This window comes from Equus asinus, chromosome 29 (assembly GCF_041296235.1).
Source record: "Equus asinus isolate D_3611 breed Donkey chromosome 29, EquAss-T2T_v2, whole genome shotgun sequence".
In the NCBI taxonomy this organism is placed as follows: domain Eukaryota; kingdom Metazoa; phylum Chordata; class Mammalia; order Perissodactyla; family Equidae; genus Equus; species Equus asinus.
The window spans coordinates 16193840-16209937 of NC_091818.1; the positions used below are offsets into that span (position 1 = coordinate 16193840).

General features: G+C 37.8%; 1 protein-coding gene across 33 annotated transcripts in view; it reads left to right on the forward strand.

The window, feature by feature from the left end:
- Positions 1–16098, forward strand: part of PARD3 (par-3 family cell polarity regulator) — a 612530-nt gene that overhangs the window by 246469 nt on the left and 349963 nt on the right. For all 33 annotated transcript variants that reach the window (XM_070501262.1, XM_070501252.1, XM_070501261.1 and 30 more), the window contains one exon: positions 3896–4076. In XM_070501262.1, coding sequence (XP_070357363.1) covers positions 3896–4076 — 181 coding nt within the window. The remainder of the gene's footprint in view (positions 1–3895; positions 4077–16098) is intronic.

Below are 16098 nucleotides of genomic sequence, written 5' to 3' on the forward strand. Positions count from 1 at the left end.
TATATCCTTCCCAATTTAACACAAAATTACTTCATATCTGCACCCGGCACTTAGATTTTGGTTTAAAAGAAAGCTGGAGAATTGTATGTTATTGGCATATTGCAAATCACCAACTGTGATTCTGCCACTGAAATTCAAACAGCATTTGTTCATGACACAGTCCAGATTTCATAATACTTGTGTTTTCTACAAATGCTGGAGATAATTATTGAAACTAATATACATGTATAAGTTCTTCTATCATGTGTGGCATTTAAAGACTTGTACTTTGTAATTTTCAATCTCCATTTTCAATTTGGAGAAAGGACTGGATTCTTGAGCGAACGCGTCATTGTGAAAAGTTAATAATAAAACTTGAATTTCATTTGCTTCCAATTAAGTGCCAAAACGTCAAAACTTAATATCTTCAAAGTGCATATTAATCCACATACCTTGTGAGAAGTCTGATAACATTAAAATCAAGTATAGAAATTCAAAATCCTGATGAAGAGCTTGAAATGGATATGGTTAGCTTATCAAGATTACAGAAGTAACTTGACTTTGTTTTATTTCCCAAATTGAGATTTTAAAATTGAATATTACTGGAGACATGAGCAAGGTTATCCTACTAGTGCAGGGTCTTCAGACTATGGCCCAAGCAGCCCACCACCTGCTTTGTAAATAAAGTTTTATTTAAACATAGTCATGCTCTGCTCTATTAGAATGTCTGTGTTACTAATATAGGGAGATACTTGCCAGTCAATGTTAGATAAATAGGCCGATTTTATTACTGTATATGGAAACCTCAGTGTGTACATACAAAAACCTTTCCATTTTTTATAACTGCTAAGGATTTCTTTTCCCCTCTTATGTTGCTTCTTATAAGGTTGAGTGGCCCAACTGTTCTACTTTGATTACCTCCCGCCAGATTGTTTAATCAGCTGATTATATATGACACCACAGCAGGGTTTTGAGCTTCCTGTTTGTCTACATGTCTCTATGACCTTATGATGGTTTTCTTTTTTGTCTTATGAGTTGACTGATAATATGTAAATGTTCATGGAAATAGCATTTGTTTAAAATGACAAAACCATGTATGAAATGAGGATTGTAATGAGATCGTTCTCATAGTTTGCAAATTTATCTTAGTGTTCTTTGACTGATAGGAGTATTGGCATTGAAAAAGCTCAATTTGGGGGCTGGCCTGGTGGCGTAGTGGTTAAGTTTGCGCACCCTGCTTCAGTGGCCTGGGGTTCGCCGGTTTGGATCCCTGGTGTGGACGTACACACTGTTCATCAATCCATGCTGTAGCAGTGTCCCACATACAAAATATAGGAAGATTGGCTCAGATGTTAGCTCAGGGCCAGTCTTCCTCACAAAAAAAAAAAAAAAAAAAAGAAGCAGCAGCTTCGTTTGGAGGCAGAAGAGGTGGTTCATTTTGGGTATAGTCACGGTTCTTTCCTTGGAATGCTAAGACTTAGGATTGCAGGGTGTGTGACCAATGGGTGTTGTTCCTTAGAACTTTATCACTCTTTGAGTTTTTAAAGAAGTGCTGCCACTGTTTAGTTGTAAAAGGAAATAAATTCAATTTTAAATTGTATGGTACTTTGTAATTCCATATTATGAAGTTTTTAAATTTTGAAGTAATTTTATACTTCAGAAAAGTGTGAAAATAGCCCAGAATGTTTCCATATAGCTCTACCTCTAAAGTTAATGTTCCATCTACCTCTAATGTTAACGTCCGATATAACCCTAGAATGGTTATCGAAAGTAGGAAACTAACATCGAGTCAGTACTATTAACTAATCTACAGACGTCATTCGAATGTTGCCTCGGTTCCACTAATGTCCTCTTTTTAGCCTGGGATCCAGTCGAGGACCTTACCTTGCATGTAGTGCTTATTTCTCCTCAGTCTCCTCCAATTTACACAGTTTCGTCATTGGTTTTTTTCTACTTTTGTGACCTTGACATTTTAAAAGAGTATTAATTATTTTGTAGAATGTCCCTCAGTTTGAATTTGTCTGATGTTTCCTCATGATTAGATGGAAGTTATACATTTTTGGCAGGAGTACCACAGAGGTAATGTTGTATGCTTCTCAGTGCATTTTATCGGAGGGTACATGATGTCGATATGTCTTATTACTCGTGATGGTAACCTTGGTAAAGTGGTGTTGGCCGAGTTTCTCCACTGCAAAGATACAATTTTTCTCTTTTTATGTAAAGAGTATCTTATGGGGAGATACCTTGCGATTTGCAGATATCCCATTTCTCATCATATTCTTACCCATTAATTTTAGCATTAATTGACAGATCTTTCCGGCAACAATGATGACCATGGAGGTTGCCTAATGATGATTTCTGTTTCCATCATTCCTTCCATAATTAGATTGCTACAGTAAGGAAGAGCTATCCATTCTCCACTGTTAATTTATTTCTTCTTTTATTTATTTATATCATTATGGACTCACAGATGTTTATTTTTGAGACTATCATTATTTGTTTTGTTTACAAGTTGTCCCAGCCGTGGCCTTCGGAGGCTCCTTCAGGGTGACATCTGATTCCCTTTGATGTGCCCCCATCACTTTTGAGTCCGTCCTTCCTTTTTAGCATCACAAGGTATTCCAGGCTCATCTTGTATTTTCCCTGCCTCCAATCCTGGAATTAAACATTTTTCCAGGAAGCTCCAGTTCATTTATGGAGAATGGTTTTAGAAACCAAGATCTGGGCACTTGTGTTCATTGGTCCTGGGGTGTCGTTGCTTCTAGGACCTCTCAGTGTACAGAGCTAGGAAATATATGTTTGTATACCACACATGCATTAACATCCATCCAAACTATTGATCTGGCTGTCTGCCCACCTACCTATACCTGCCTACTCATAAAAACCATGAGTTCGTATTGACCCCTCTAATTCTAATCTAACACCACAGAGTTTATTCTAGCCTTTTCTTATTTGTAACTTATTTCTGACAGTGCGAATATTGGCTCTCATCCAATTATCTTTTTTTTCATTCATTTCTGGGGTGTGTGTGAGTGTGTAGTAGTGTGAGAATTGCTAAGCCATACGCCGTGAGAAACAGGTCTACTAACTAGAGTATGAAATGTCTGTGAGAATTCTTTTTGTCTTTAGCCTTACGTTAAACATGAAAACACAGTTCTCCAGAGCGACTTAGGCTCGTCCTTTTCTTCTCCTCCGCCCCTTCAGTGGTGGTTTCATTTGTTTGTGTTCCAGTTTAGATTCTCCTACACTTGCTCCCTCTTACCATCTTGGTGGATTTCAATTATTTATTTCTGTTTTAGGTATTTGAATCATTATTAAGGTTCTAAGGGTCAGAGCTACAGAAAAATACGTTCAGAAAAGTGTTGCTGCCCCATTATGTCCATTATCTATTCCTGGTCTCTCTTTCTTTCAACCCTGTTCCTACTAACTCCCTATGGGCACCCAGTCTTATTAGTTTCTTTCATCTTTCCTATAGTTCTCATGCACAAATGAGCAGATACATGTATCGTTTTTAATATCTGTTTCTTCCTATCTGAGGGGAACCTTAGACCTTTCGCTATGTATACTATAAATAGCGTATGTGTATATGCTATATATATCTTTTCCACTTAATATGTCCTTTGCAACAAGATTTAAATCCACCCTCATTCTCTTAGCATTCTGTGATGTAAAACCGTTTTGTTATTTTTCATCCATAGAATTTTGACTATGAAATGTACAACTTAGAAATGTAAAAGTAAAGCATCAAAATGAGGGCAAGACCATTTTTCTGAAGTTTTGCTTTCTAAAATATAACATCTGGGGTGCATAAATAGCAATATCTTTCCTCTGTAGAGGTATATCCAATGTGGTCTAAGTTTTTGGTGGTAGTTTCAATGCCTTTGTTTATAAATGCAAATGTCCCTTTCATTTCTAGCTGGTGGCAGTGTTTGATGAGCAAGATCCGCATCATGGAGGTGATGGCACCAGTGCCAGCTCCACGGGCACCCAGAGTCCGGAGATATTTGGCAGTGAGCTTGGCACCAACAGTGTTTCTGCCTTTCAGCCTTATCAAGCAGCAAGTGAGATTGAGGTCACACCTTCAGTGCTCCGTGCAAGTAAGTGACAGTTCTTTCTTGACTGCACGTTTCATCTTAATTTGCAGGGATGTCAAGTTTGTAACCCAGCCATGCTCCTGTGAATGGAATCATTATCTGTTTTTATCAAAAAATTGATTATGTTTAGAACCTGGGCAAATGTCTTTTGCAAGAGAGATAGGCAAGATTCTTTACATTTTAATAGATTGGGCTTTCTTTACTTTAGACTGGTAGACTTCTAATTGCTCACTAAAGGTAAATAAGGATAATAGTTAAAGGTAAATTACCTGAATTTTTCTTTTCATTTATTTTGTTTGAATGCCAGAGCAAATAATCAAGAGGCTTGTTAAGACCAAGAAGGTCCATTTCAAGAAATTTGTAAGTTAAAAATCATTTATCTTTTAGAAACATTTCAGTTTTCAAGTGGAAACCTTAGTTGTGTGATTTCACTGATAATCTTTAATAGATCTTCATATATAGAGAGGTAATAATATGTAATAATATACTTAAGATATATAAAAGTAATATATAGAATATAGCTAGATGACATTTAGAATATATAGTTTATTCTTATAAAGTGCATCCTTATTCTCACTTTTTACATTGGTAACAATATACAGCATTTTGAAAATTTGCTTCTAGATATTCAAAAACCACTTCTGTTTCTCCTGTACCTTGAAGATATATATGAGGGGAACAAGGAAAGGGCATCAGTTTAACAGTTAACAAATCTGATGTTCCATCAGAAACCACAGGGAAAGTATGCCATATAGAGACGTAGAGAGTTGAGAAGGCACATTGCGTGATAGGATATGTAAATGATGTCATAGAGGACCACGTATGGATGCAGACAATGTTAACCACTTCCTAACATTGCTTCCTATCATATGGACAAGAAACAATCACAAGTGAGAGCTAGGCACAATGAAAAATGTTTCCTAGGAAGATTGCAGTGGAATAGCTGCTCTAAGGTGTTTTAGTTGAACGTTTCCTTATATCCAGGAGATTTAGATTCGTTTGTGTACAAATATACTTTAAACTAATTTTGTGGAAATAACATTTGATCACTATGTGCATATGCTATTTTAAAAATCTTATGTTGGATTTATTTCGGGCAATGTTTTTCAAAAGGTGAGGCATATACATGTATGGTATACAAGGTAATATGTAGGTGGTACACAGGTTATGTTATTTTCTTTTATTATATACTAGCTTATTAAGTCCATTAAATGATTATCTGCTTGGAAGAAGCTGTGTATAAAAAGTGGATTGCCTAAATTTCATTTCATTAAATAATGGTACAGGTATTCAGGTGCTTGATGTTAGGAAAATAGTGCCTTTATGTGAGTCATTATACCCTAATGCATATAATTAAGCACAGAGCTTTTGTTGGGTTATTGTTGTAGTGTTTTTTATTTGTGTGTTTTATAAAGCAAGATGCACCTTTAATTGAGCTGCACATTTAAAAAGTGTTGGAGGAAAGGTCAATCCTGTCTTTATGTTAAGAAGAATTTGAATGGTATACTTCCTATCAATTTTTATCTTTTGACTTCTCTGGACTCAACGACATTTCTAAAACACCACCACCCACATTTGGCTGGCCCTGTGTGTTAAAATTTAACTGCTGTTTTCAACTCAAAATACTTTTTTTTACCTTGTTTTTATTGAGAAAAGGAAGTTATATTTGAAGCATATGTGTTATCTTGCAGCCACCAGTGGGGAATATGCAAATGCCACTTTCTTGCTTTGAATTTTATATGCTAAGGTTCTTTAGATTTTATGGCCCTGGCAGGCATTGGGTAAGTGCATGTTAAACATCTACTAAATACAAGGTTTGGTTACTGTGTATAAGTTGCCCATGCTTATGAGTCATCTATCTGTTAAGATGATTTTTCCTACTGTATTAATACCACTCATTTGAACATAAAACAAGAATTAGTCTGTGCTGGCCAGGCATGGTGCTAGGTGATAAGAGTCCAGAGTTGAGTTAATAAGGTCTAGTCCTTGTCATTCAAGGTGTTTATGTTTAGTGATCTTCCTTATTTGCAGATTTGGAAATAAAGAAGCCAACAATATATAGAGATTTGCTCAATCAAGGAATAATCAACTCTAATTAGGGGCATGGTTAATAAAGGATTTCAGGTAAACTCCTAATTTTTATCTCGGAGAAACGGATTACTTTCCTATGTTTTCCAAGTTTTCCTATGAATGAATTCACTCATCTCCTTTGTTCCTTAAAAAATTGATGGAAGCTAAGAAAAGTATATAGTCATGTACCACATAGTAACGTTTTGATCAAGGATGGACTACATGTATGACAGTGGTCCCATAAGATTGGTACCATGGAGCCCAGGTGTGTAGTAGGCTGTACCACCTAGGTTTGTGTAAGTCACTCTGTTATGTTCACACGATGACAGGATTGCCTAACTACGTATTTCTCAGAATGTGTCCCCATTGTTAAGCAACGCATGATTGTACGATTTCATTTTTCTCAATAAAACAGTGAATATTAAATTTGGATATTAAGATAAAGTCTAGATGCATTTAATAGGATTCTTGTCATAAGATCTTCTTTGTGCTTTCTTAGAAGTTCCCACTAATTTGTCCTTGAGCTTTCTTGTAGTTCATACAGAGAGAGAGCTCTGATTGAGTTAAATCAGTGGGTCTCAAGTAGGGGTGATATTTTCCTGCAAGAGACTTTTGACAGGGTCTGGAGGTATTTTTGGTTGTCATAACTGGTGAAGGTGGGAGGATACTGTGAGCATCCGATTAAGGTTGAAAAGGATGCTACTAAACATCTTGCAAGGCACCGGACATCAAAGAACTATCCAGCCCAAAACATTAGTAGTGCCGTGGTGGAGAAACCCTGAATTAATGAATTGTTGTCCTTATGGTCAAAATAGCAGCTACTTAAAAGAAGCTAAAAATGAAACTTGAGAAAAATCTTCTTGAGCCCAGTGTATTGAGCAATGTTTAAATAATCCCCTTAAACTGAAGGGCAAAGAAATGATGACTAACTAATAATAATATTGCTCATAGATGGTAACCAATAAACCATAACAACAAAAAAGGGGAATTGTGGGCAGTACTAGACAACAATATTAGTATAAATATACTTTTTAGAACAAAAATATAAATTTTCCTAAATACCCAAAAATGTGCTTTAAAAAATGAGAAAATAAATAAAATAGACCACATAGTGAAAGACTATTTATATAAAAGCTTCTTATGTTAAAGAAATAAATAGGATAACCATAAAAAATAGATACCTATGGGGAAGGGAGAGAATAGGATGGAAGAAATGAGATAGAAGCTAGACTTATAGTCACATGTTTTGTATGTTTGGTGTTGGAACCATATTATATTTTATATAATTATAAAACAATCAAATTCTAATTTTTCAATAAAATTCTTAACAATATTAATAATTAAACAATAATTATTGTCTTAAAAGATATCATGCAACTACACATAAATATATATCCAGTTGATGTATAGTCATCCCAGAGTAACTATTTCAAATAACTGTAAAACATAGTAATTTGTACAACTGAAAAGAGATGGCAAAAAAAGAACTGCCGAACAAACAAGAACTCTTAAAACTGTTGTTTGTAATGTTGGTACCGTTAATCTTAGATTGTTGAGTGGATATTATGAGATGAAGCAAATGAGGAATTATAACGGTATTCTAATTCTGTTATTCCTGGTGCCATTGAGGACTCAGGATTCTTAGCACAGAAGAAAAGGGGTACACATGTAAGTTAGAGGAGAATAAATAAAAATCCCATCGTCCTCAATAGGACATATCATAATGAATCCTGATACGTTTTATTTTACACACACACGCTCACAGGAAGGAGGAAGGAAGGGAAAATCCTGTCTGTGTTCACTGAGGGTCTGCTACCAATCACCAACCTAGTTAACTGAGCCTTCCTGATATCCAGACTGTGCTATGGGAATAGCATCTCCCATTAGTATGGATTGGGGCTCCTTGAAGAAATGGCTGAGTTCAGGTCTGGGCAGGAAATGTGTGAGATGATCTTGAATCATCCTGTCATATCAGAAAATAAGGAAGCTATGAAAGATTACCAGAGTTGTGTCAACAGCACCCAGCAGTCAACATGAGGTTCCCACTGGCCCAAGAGGGACAAATGGAACATCAATAAGGATAATAACGGCAATAAGTTCATGAGTTCACAATGATAATACATAAATAAGCAAGCTAGCAAGGTAAAAGGTGCTAGTGAACCAACTTATTTGGAAAACTGATAAAAGAATTAGAGAGTCAGCTATCCATCCTGCATTTCCTATATGAATGGTATTACTGGGTAACCAAATAGTAGATGAGAGAGAAGTTTCTTTTTATAGAAGTATTTCAGCTAATAAATAAAGAAGTTATGATAGAATATTACTGTTTGTGACTCCAGATGAAATAATGGATCTGAGTATTGATCATCAATCACTGTGAATATAAAATAATAATAATAATAATAAATTAAGGAGAGTCACCCAAGCATTGTGTTGGAAGAATACAGCACCTCCTATGAAGTAGTCCTGATGAAAGAAATTAAGCACAAACCTGAGCAGATGTGTAGATCCACCTGCCAATTTAAAGGACATACAGAGCACTGGGAAGCAGGTTAGCACCGTGGGAATGTGTCAGCCAAGTGAGGACTGTGAGAAGCTGTACAAGACAGATGACCCACGCTGTTCAATGGGTTGGTAGCACGGGGGGAAAAAGAGACAGACGGGGAGCTTACAGATGAACGGAGGCTCACAGGATATAACGTCCAATCCCAGCTGTTGATCTTGTTAAAGCCCGCTTTAAATGAACTTAGGGACAAAAAATAACATTTGTATGCTGATTGGCAATTTGAACACTGATTAGATATTTGCTTTTAAGGAAATTATTATTTCTTTTAGGGGTGATAATGTTACTGAAATTATTTTCTAAAGAGCCTTTATCTTTTAGTAATACATAATGAAATATGTATAGTTGAAATGGTATATCTGGAATTTGCTTCAAAATATTGCAGGTTGGGGACAAGGGGGACGGCTGGTTGAGTGCTTACATGGGGTGTCAGTATACGATTCTGTCTATTTTTGTATGTGTTTAAAATTATTCTTAGTAACGGAAACATACACATACAAGGCACTTCTTTCACACTTTGAAAGTTAACTTAATTCCTTTTTCTCCCTGAATTGTATTTTTCCATTTCCTGTAACTCAGAATTTTAAACTAATATATTTTTTGGCTTGGATATCTTTTATTGGTCATCTTTTCATGTTTTTCTGAAACAAAGAAAATACATCAAAATGGTAACTCTTTGTCATTTAGTTTCTCAACAGCAAGGCCACTATATCAAAACGTCCCTTTGTTGGTCATCCTGGAAGTCTGTATGTGTGGTTGTACATTACATCAATTGTAAGATTCAGGATAGGTGATGCTTATTTTTTTAGTTTGTAATTTTTTAAATGTGTTTTTTATTTTGTGAAGTAGAAGAAGAGCTATTCAAGGTATCATTATGACTTTCCTGAAGTCTAGATCCTTTTGTCTTCGTGGACCCCTCCCACCATAATATCATTGAAATAATATTTCATGTAACTTTAAATATTTCAATATTGTATTTTTTCTCTTATGCAAAATTTAATAGTTTTCCATGGACCCTAAAAGTATCATTATCATATGATGTGAGAAAAAAATTAAAACATTTTCTTTAGCTCTCAAAGTTCATTTTTTTTCCTTCTGATTTTTAAAGAAATTAGAACATTGGGCCCCTCGCAGCACTGCGGGCCCTGGGCAGTGGACCTCTTCTCACAGATGTGTTGACAGTGTTGACAGCCTGAGGGCTGTTGACAGTGGAGAAATGGGTAAGAAGAACCAGCACCTTGACCCCTTTGTTTTCAGGCCAATAGAGCAATTTTAGGGAATGTTACAGTTGAAATGTGAAGATCTTGACATCAGATGCCTTAAATTCTCAGTGTTTCAGCCAGATCTTAGGAAGATCTTTCATCCTCCAGGCATATACACATACTTTGATTTAAAGATCCCTATATCCCAGATAACCTGCATAAATGTTTTTTTTCAACTCAACTTTTGATGTTGAGTGACAGTATATTCTACTTTATGCTTTTAACATGAGCTTACTATGCAGATACTTGTTTCTAGGACAGGAGGGTAAAGTATTCATGGTTCATAAGGAACACAGGCCATGTCCCATCCCTGTGAACACCCGGGCAACGTTGGTAATCGCTCTCAGCGTCTGTTCCTTAATCTCCAGGGAGCTGCCTCAGGATTGTTGTGAAGAGTCCACGTCATGTTTAAAGTCCCAATACAGTGCCTGGCATGTGATGAGCCCTAGATTAACCCAAGACTGTAGAATGGTGATGATGATAGTGATGTCTCATGAGTGCAGACCCCCTTCTGATGGATGTTTAAAAAGGTTTAGAAATTGCAGAACCCAAGTAACTGGGATGGTATTCTTGAATAGGATATGCTGCCCCTCTTAGGTAGGTGGAGTACTTTCATACAGAGAAGTGTCAAATTAGAACCATTTTTTCTTAACCTCATAAGTTGGGGTGTATGTTTTTGTCGTTAGTGCCGTGCAGTCGATTCCAACCCCTGCTGACCCTGTGGACAGCAGAGGGGAAGCTGCCCGGGCTTTCTGCGCCGTCCTCTCATTTTCCAGTGCTCTGTCAGACAGTGCTCTGCTGCTATTCACAGGGTCTTCATGGCCACTGCTTTCGGAAGTGGGTGGCCAGGTCCTTCTTCCTAGTCTGTCTAGTCTGGAAACTCCACTGAAACCATGGGTGACCCTGATCGTATTGGAAACACTGGTGGCAGAGCTTTCAGCATCACAGCAACATGCAGACACCACAGTATGACGCCCAAATGATGGGTGGTGTGGCTCCCTGACCAGGAAACCAACCCGGGCCTTGGTGGTGAAAGCGCTGAATCTTAACCACTAGACCACCAGGGCTGGCTGTTAGATGTTTAACCATCTCTATTTTCAGTGTTCACAAATCCGGGCTTGGATCTAATGTGCTCAGGGGCACTCATTTCCTGTGCGAATGACTGAGTCCAAGTCTAATGATTCTTTTTAACCCTCTGATTTCTTTTTCTTTTTTACTTTTCAAGGACTTTTTTATAGAGGTCAGACATTCTGGGGTAGTCTGGCCTCAGAATGGTGGCAGGATTCATTTTCACCCCAAAATTTCTGATGTTTTTAATGTTTCCTCTGGAAAATCCAGCGTGAAGGTTTAAGATTCCTTTGGAAGTGACATATGCCCCAGTGATGGTAAAATTTCTGGCAATAGTATTGTTATAAAGATTTTGAGAAACAATGTATCTGATTTATTAGATTTTTTGTACTATCTTTTAAGTCTGCTAACCTTTTCTAAGCTATGTTAATTTTACAGTTAATTTTTATCGATTACTGGCAGAATTTTTCTGCAATGGTGCTATTTAACTAATTGGTTCAAATTTACTAGCTTCCCAACTTTTAGAACTTAGAGAGAGGTGATTAATTGTCACAGGAAGACTGTATGATGATGTTAGCACCTCCTCCCCTTTCTTAATCTCTGAATTTCTTTCTTACCCAGGAATATACAGATTGATTTTGTCTTGCTAGGAGATCCAGGATCTTTGGTTGCAGTGATCAACCTTCTTAATATTAACTAGTATTAGAATACTATTTTCCGGATTTGATTTAAGTATATATTGGAGATAGGAATAATACTCCTATTGTATACCCTTTTAACTTGTGAAGTGGAGCATGGCATGCAGATGGTATTCTCAGTATTTCAAATAATTACCTTCTTACTGTGCAAGTTCTATTCAGCATATAACACTCACCCAGTTTTGTTGTAGATGCAATCTGATTATTACGTGTTGACAAGGTCATATATCTATTAATTGGATTGGAGATGGGATACAAAATTGCTGTAATTATTGTAATTTTCTAGCTAATTACAGGGTTGGCGGTGAGTATTTTACTTCTGCAAAATGAAAAACAGTATTCCATCAGAAGTTGTTTTATGGGGTTTCAGACATTTTGTTTTATATCCTTGGTGCTTTTTGCCCACAAAGTATCTCTTTTGTGTTTTTTGTGTATCGATCCGCCTCTGAATGTCAAGAGTGCTCATTGGCAGCATCAGCGAAAGCTGGCAAAGGCACAGAGCCAGGAGTGCTCTCTGCTGCCTCTTTGTTCCGGCTGCCCCGCCACCTCTGTTGTTGACTACGGATTGGAGTGCTCTCCTTTCGGATCTGGAATAAAGGGCGGATGGGTCAGTTCCATTGGGAGAGGAATCCTCTGCTCTGCTCTCCTGTCACCTGTGCCGCATTCAGAACTACTCCCTGAAATGAGCATTTTTTATTAAATTCAGATTGTTTACGTGTTCTTTTTTTTGCACTGAGTATTATTTGTCAGCCCACTTAGTATTGTAATACACAGCTTCTTTTGCATATTCTCTCTCCTGTATTTCTGCTTTAATTAAGCTAAGCTGGGAGCTGAATTGACGTTTTAAAAATCATGGTGTATACACACGGTGAGTGTGTTTGGAGGGCTGCAGGTGGGTGGGGACTGCGCTGCTAAGAGGGTGCTGGAAGCGCCCCACCGAAGATGGTAAAAGCAAACTGATGTTGATTCCCTGCTGAAAGATAAACTGGAGGCGCAGGTGAAAATTGCCAAACCTAATGAGCAATTTGGCAGATAAGATGGGCTGTCAGGCGACAGCAGTTCAGCAGCAGGCGCACTGTCTGTGAACCAAGTTGTTTGTTCCAGAGGACTAAATTTAAATACCATAAATAAAATCTCCTTTTACATTGATATTTTGTATCACAAAGATGTGTATTTTATCCGTCACTTTGCCTATTAAATAACCAACAATCAACAGCAATCAACATATAGTGATTTTGCTTATAAAATTATTTTCAAACTTGCCTTTTCGCATGTTCCATTTACGGAAAAAAATGAACAAAATGTATTTTCCCTGTATCAGAATAAAAACGACATTAGGTTTTAAAACAGACTAATAAAATGTAAGCGATCACTTGCTTCGTTGGGCTGAAACATTTCATCTGTGGTCTTTCTGTTGGAACACTCCAAAGATAACATTATGGTCTTTCCAATGGACTGTGTAGTTTCTATCTGCTCACCTTGCCCAAGGTTCCTTTCATTCCATTGAGCACATGAAAATTTAGCCATGTGCATGGCTTCGCCCCATTGAGGCTGTCAGTGTATTGTATTGTGTAAGTGACATTCAGAAAAGTTTTCCATGTCTTTGTAGAATGTAGCACTCCCTTAGGGAACTTCCGGGTCCATCTCCCCTACTTTTATCATTGGAAAACTCAGGCTCAGGGCAGTACCCTAACATAGTGTGTGCTTAAGGCACAGCCATAGCTCACATCGTCATATTCAAGGCAAGCAGAGTTATTGCCGAAAATGTATCAACACTCCCTGTCCCTCAGGATCTCTCGGTTGGTTTGTTTGTGGCGTTTCTAAATGCCTGACTAGGGGGTCGAGTCATCTTTGCAGTCCCATCTGGCATCAGTACTTCTGAGTTATCTTATCTTTCAGCAGAGTAAACATTTGCTCCTTACATTATTTAATTCCATTGTTTAATTGCATCTTTTTAAAAATCTTCACACATACGTAGACAGTGTTTTACACTCAGTAAGGGTGAGTGTTGGTCCGTTGGGCGGAGGAGTACTTTTCGGCAATTCTCGGCCCCATGCTACGGATGGACTTTGGTCTGTAGTTGGCAGGTGCTCCCTGGACGGCGTATTCATCTAAAAAGCTGGCCGGTAGCATGTTCGCAGTGCCACCCTGCGGGATCTCCACGCCCTTGACTTGTGGTGGTGTAGGGTGGGGGGAATTACGGATTCTGCCAGAAGTTCCCTTTGAAATTAGACCCAAGCCATGTGGAACTGGACCCCTTGTGCTCACAGCTCTCTGTATCAGTCAAAACTTGCTGAAATCTTGGGGAAGAACTTAGTTTTGCAGATTCGTTTTCCCCCAAAAAGATTCCCCCACTGGCCAGCCACTCCTTGCTCCTCACTTCTTTCTTCTTTGGCTGATATATTTTACTTGACTCTGAGGCTTTGCCTTGTATTCTCACCTTTGTGTGGAAATATACCTTATCTGCCCAATTATATTTTCTCCTTATCAAATGCAGAAAAAGTTAGTGACACTTGAAAATTTGTCATGGTAATGCAGCTATGAATATATTAAGAGAGTACAATTTAAATCAAAGCATGAAAGCCTGTTTCCAAATGGCAATAAGAAGTGTATTATGTAGAGAAAACAATTGTATGAAAATGTTTTAGTAGACCAGACTAGCTTGTAAACAGGATTTGTTTTCCATTTTCGTCTTCTGTTCTAACCGGGTACCTGGGTTCTTTTTCTATTAGCGCGTGTCACAGAGACCCATGTGGTGGATTATTTTGTCAGCAGGAAAGCTTGGCAGATAAAATCTTTTCTTCTCTTCTTGCTGCACTTGACATAGATCTCTTGTTTGCTTCTTGAGTCTGTTGGCTTGTTTATTTTCCCGTTGCTTTTAAGGTCAGCAATGGCTTTGCGTTCCCAGCGCGGTTTGCTCCCGTCTGGCTCCTGGCCCGGCTGGAGGTGGGCTTCGTGTCTCAGAACCACTGCAGCCACACAAAAGGTGCGGCGGCTTGGTAAATGCACCTCTCCTATTTTAATTCCTTCTAACTTTCCCCTGGAACAGACAACCAGTAGTCTCTGGGAGGGCCACATTTTAAAGAAAAAAACTTTAAAGGAATAAGGGGACATTTGTATGGTGACAGATGGAAACTAGTCTTTTGGTGGTGAACACATTGTAGTGTATACAGAAGTCGAAATATAATGTACACTTGAAATGTATATCATGTTATAAACCAGTATTACCTCCAAAAAACCCTCAAGTCTAAATCAATGTATTAATTCATTATGGTATTTTGTATTTACTAAATTCATTTATTGATTTATAAATTAATTTATATTATTTATCAATCCATTGACTACGTATCAGCAAACAGTTTTTCTCCTTAATAAGGCATCTGGGGCTGCAGTGTGTACATAGTGTGGCTCACCAATGCGAGCATGCGCGTCAGCAGATGTGTGCTTGAGAAACATTTGAGAGAGGACCCATAGTGCCTTCTCACGAAGAGCTCTCTTCTGTAAAGCTCTTTCCCTGTCTTAGATTTGACGCTTTCTTTAAATACTCCCCTCATATTGGCATTTGACAGTGCTTAAATAAATCTCGAATTTTCATAACTCCCAAAGAGGTGTTATGCCTCTATTGTCTTACCCACTATGTCTCCTCTTGGTCTCGTAAGTCCAAACCATCCACCTTGTTATTCTTAAGTAACGTCACACTGCGTATTCCCACCATGGAACACCTGACTATTTGTGTTCTCTCTAAAAGTTATAGAAAATTTTCTGCACCCTACATTTTCTATCTGTTGGAGGTATTGAGCAGCCATGATCTGTTATTTTTTCTCTTACAGAGTAAAGGGTAAAGACAAGCTCGTTGCTTGTGCTACAGTTGTGTTCCCACCACATATGTTTCCAGTGCAAAGTGTCTTTTTTTTTTTGAGGAAGATTAGTCCTGAGCTAACATCTGCCACCACTCCTCCTCTTTTTGCTGAGGAAGACTGGCCCTGAGCTAACATCCGTGCCCATCTTCCTCTACTTTATATGTGGCACGCCTGCCACAGCATGGACTGGCGAACCCCAGGCTGCTGAAGCGGAACATGTGAACTTAACTACTGTGCCACCAGGCCCACCCCCACAAAGTGTCTTTTTCTTGTTTTTATAGAGGTACCCTAGTAATAATGTTAAAAAATATATTATGCATACGTTGGTATGTATATATATGTGTGTACATAGCTGATGTTTAGTGAGGTTATGTATGGAAGGAGTCTAGGATAGCATGTAACTTCAGGAAAAGTTGTTTTCTAAAGGTGATTGCCATGTTTAAAGATGGAAATTTATAGTTGAGTCAATCTAGGAAGCCTGAGACCAAGCACAATATGGAAAAA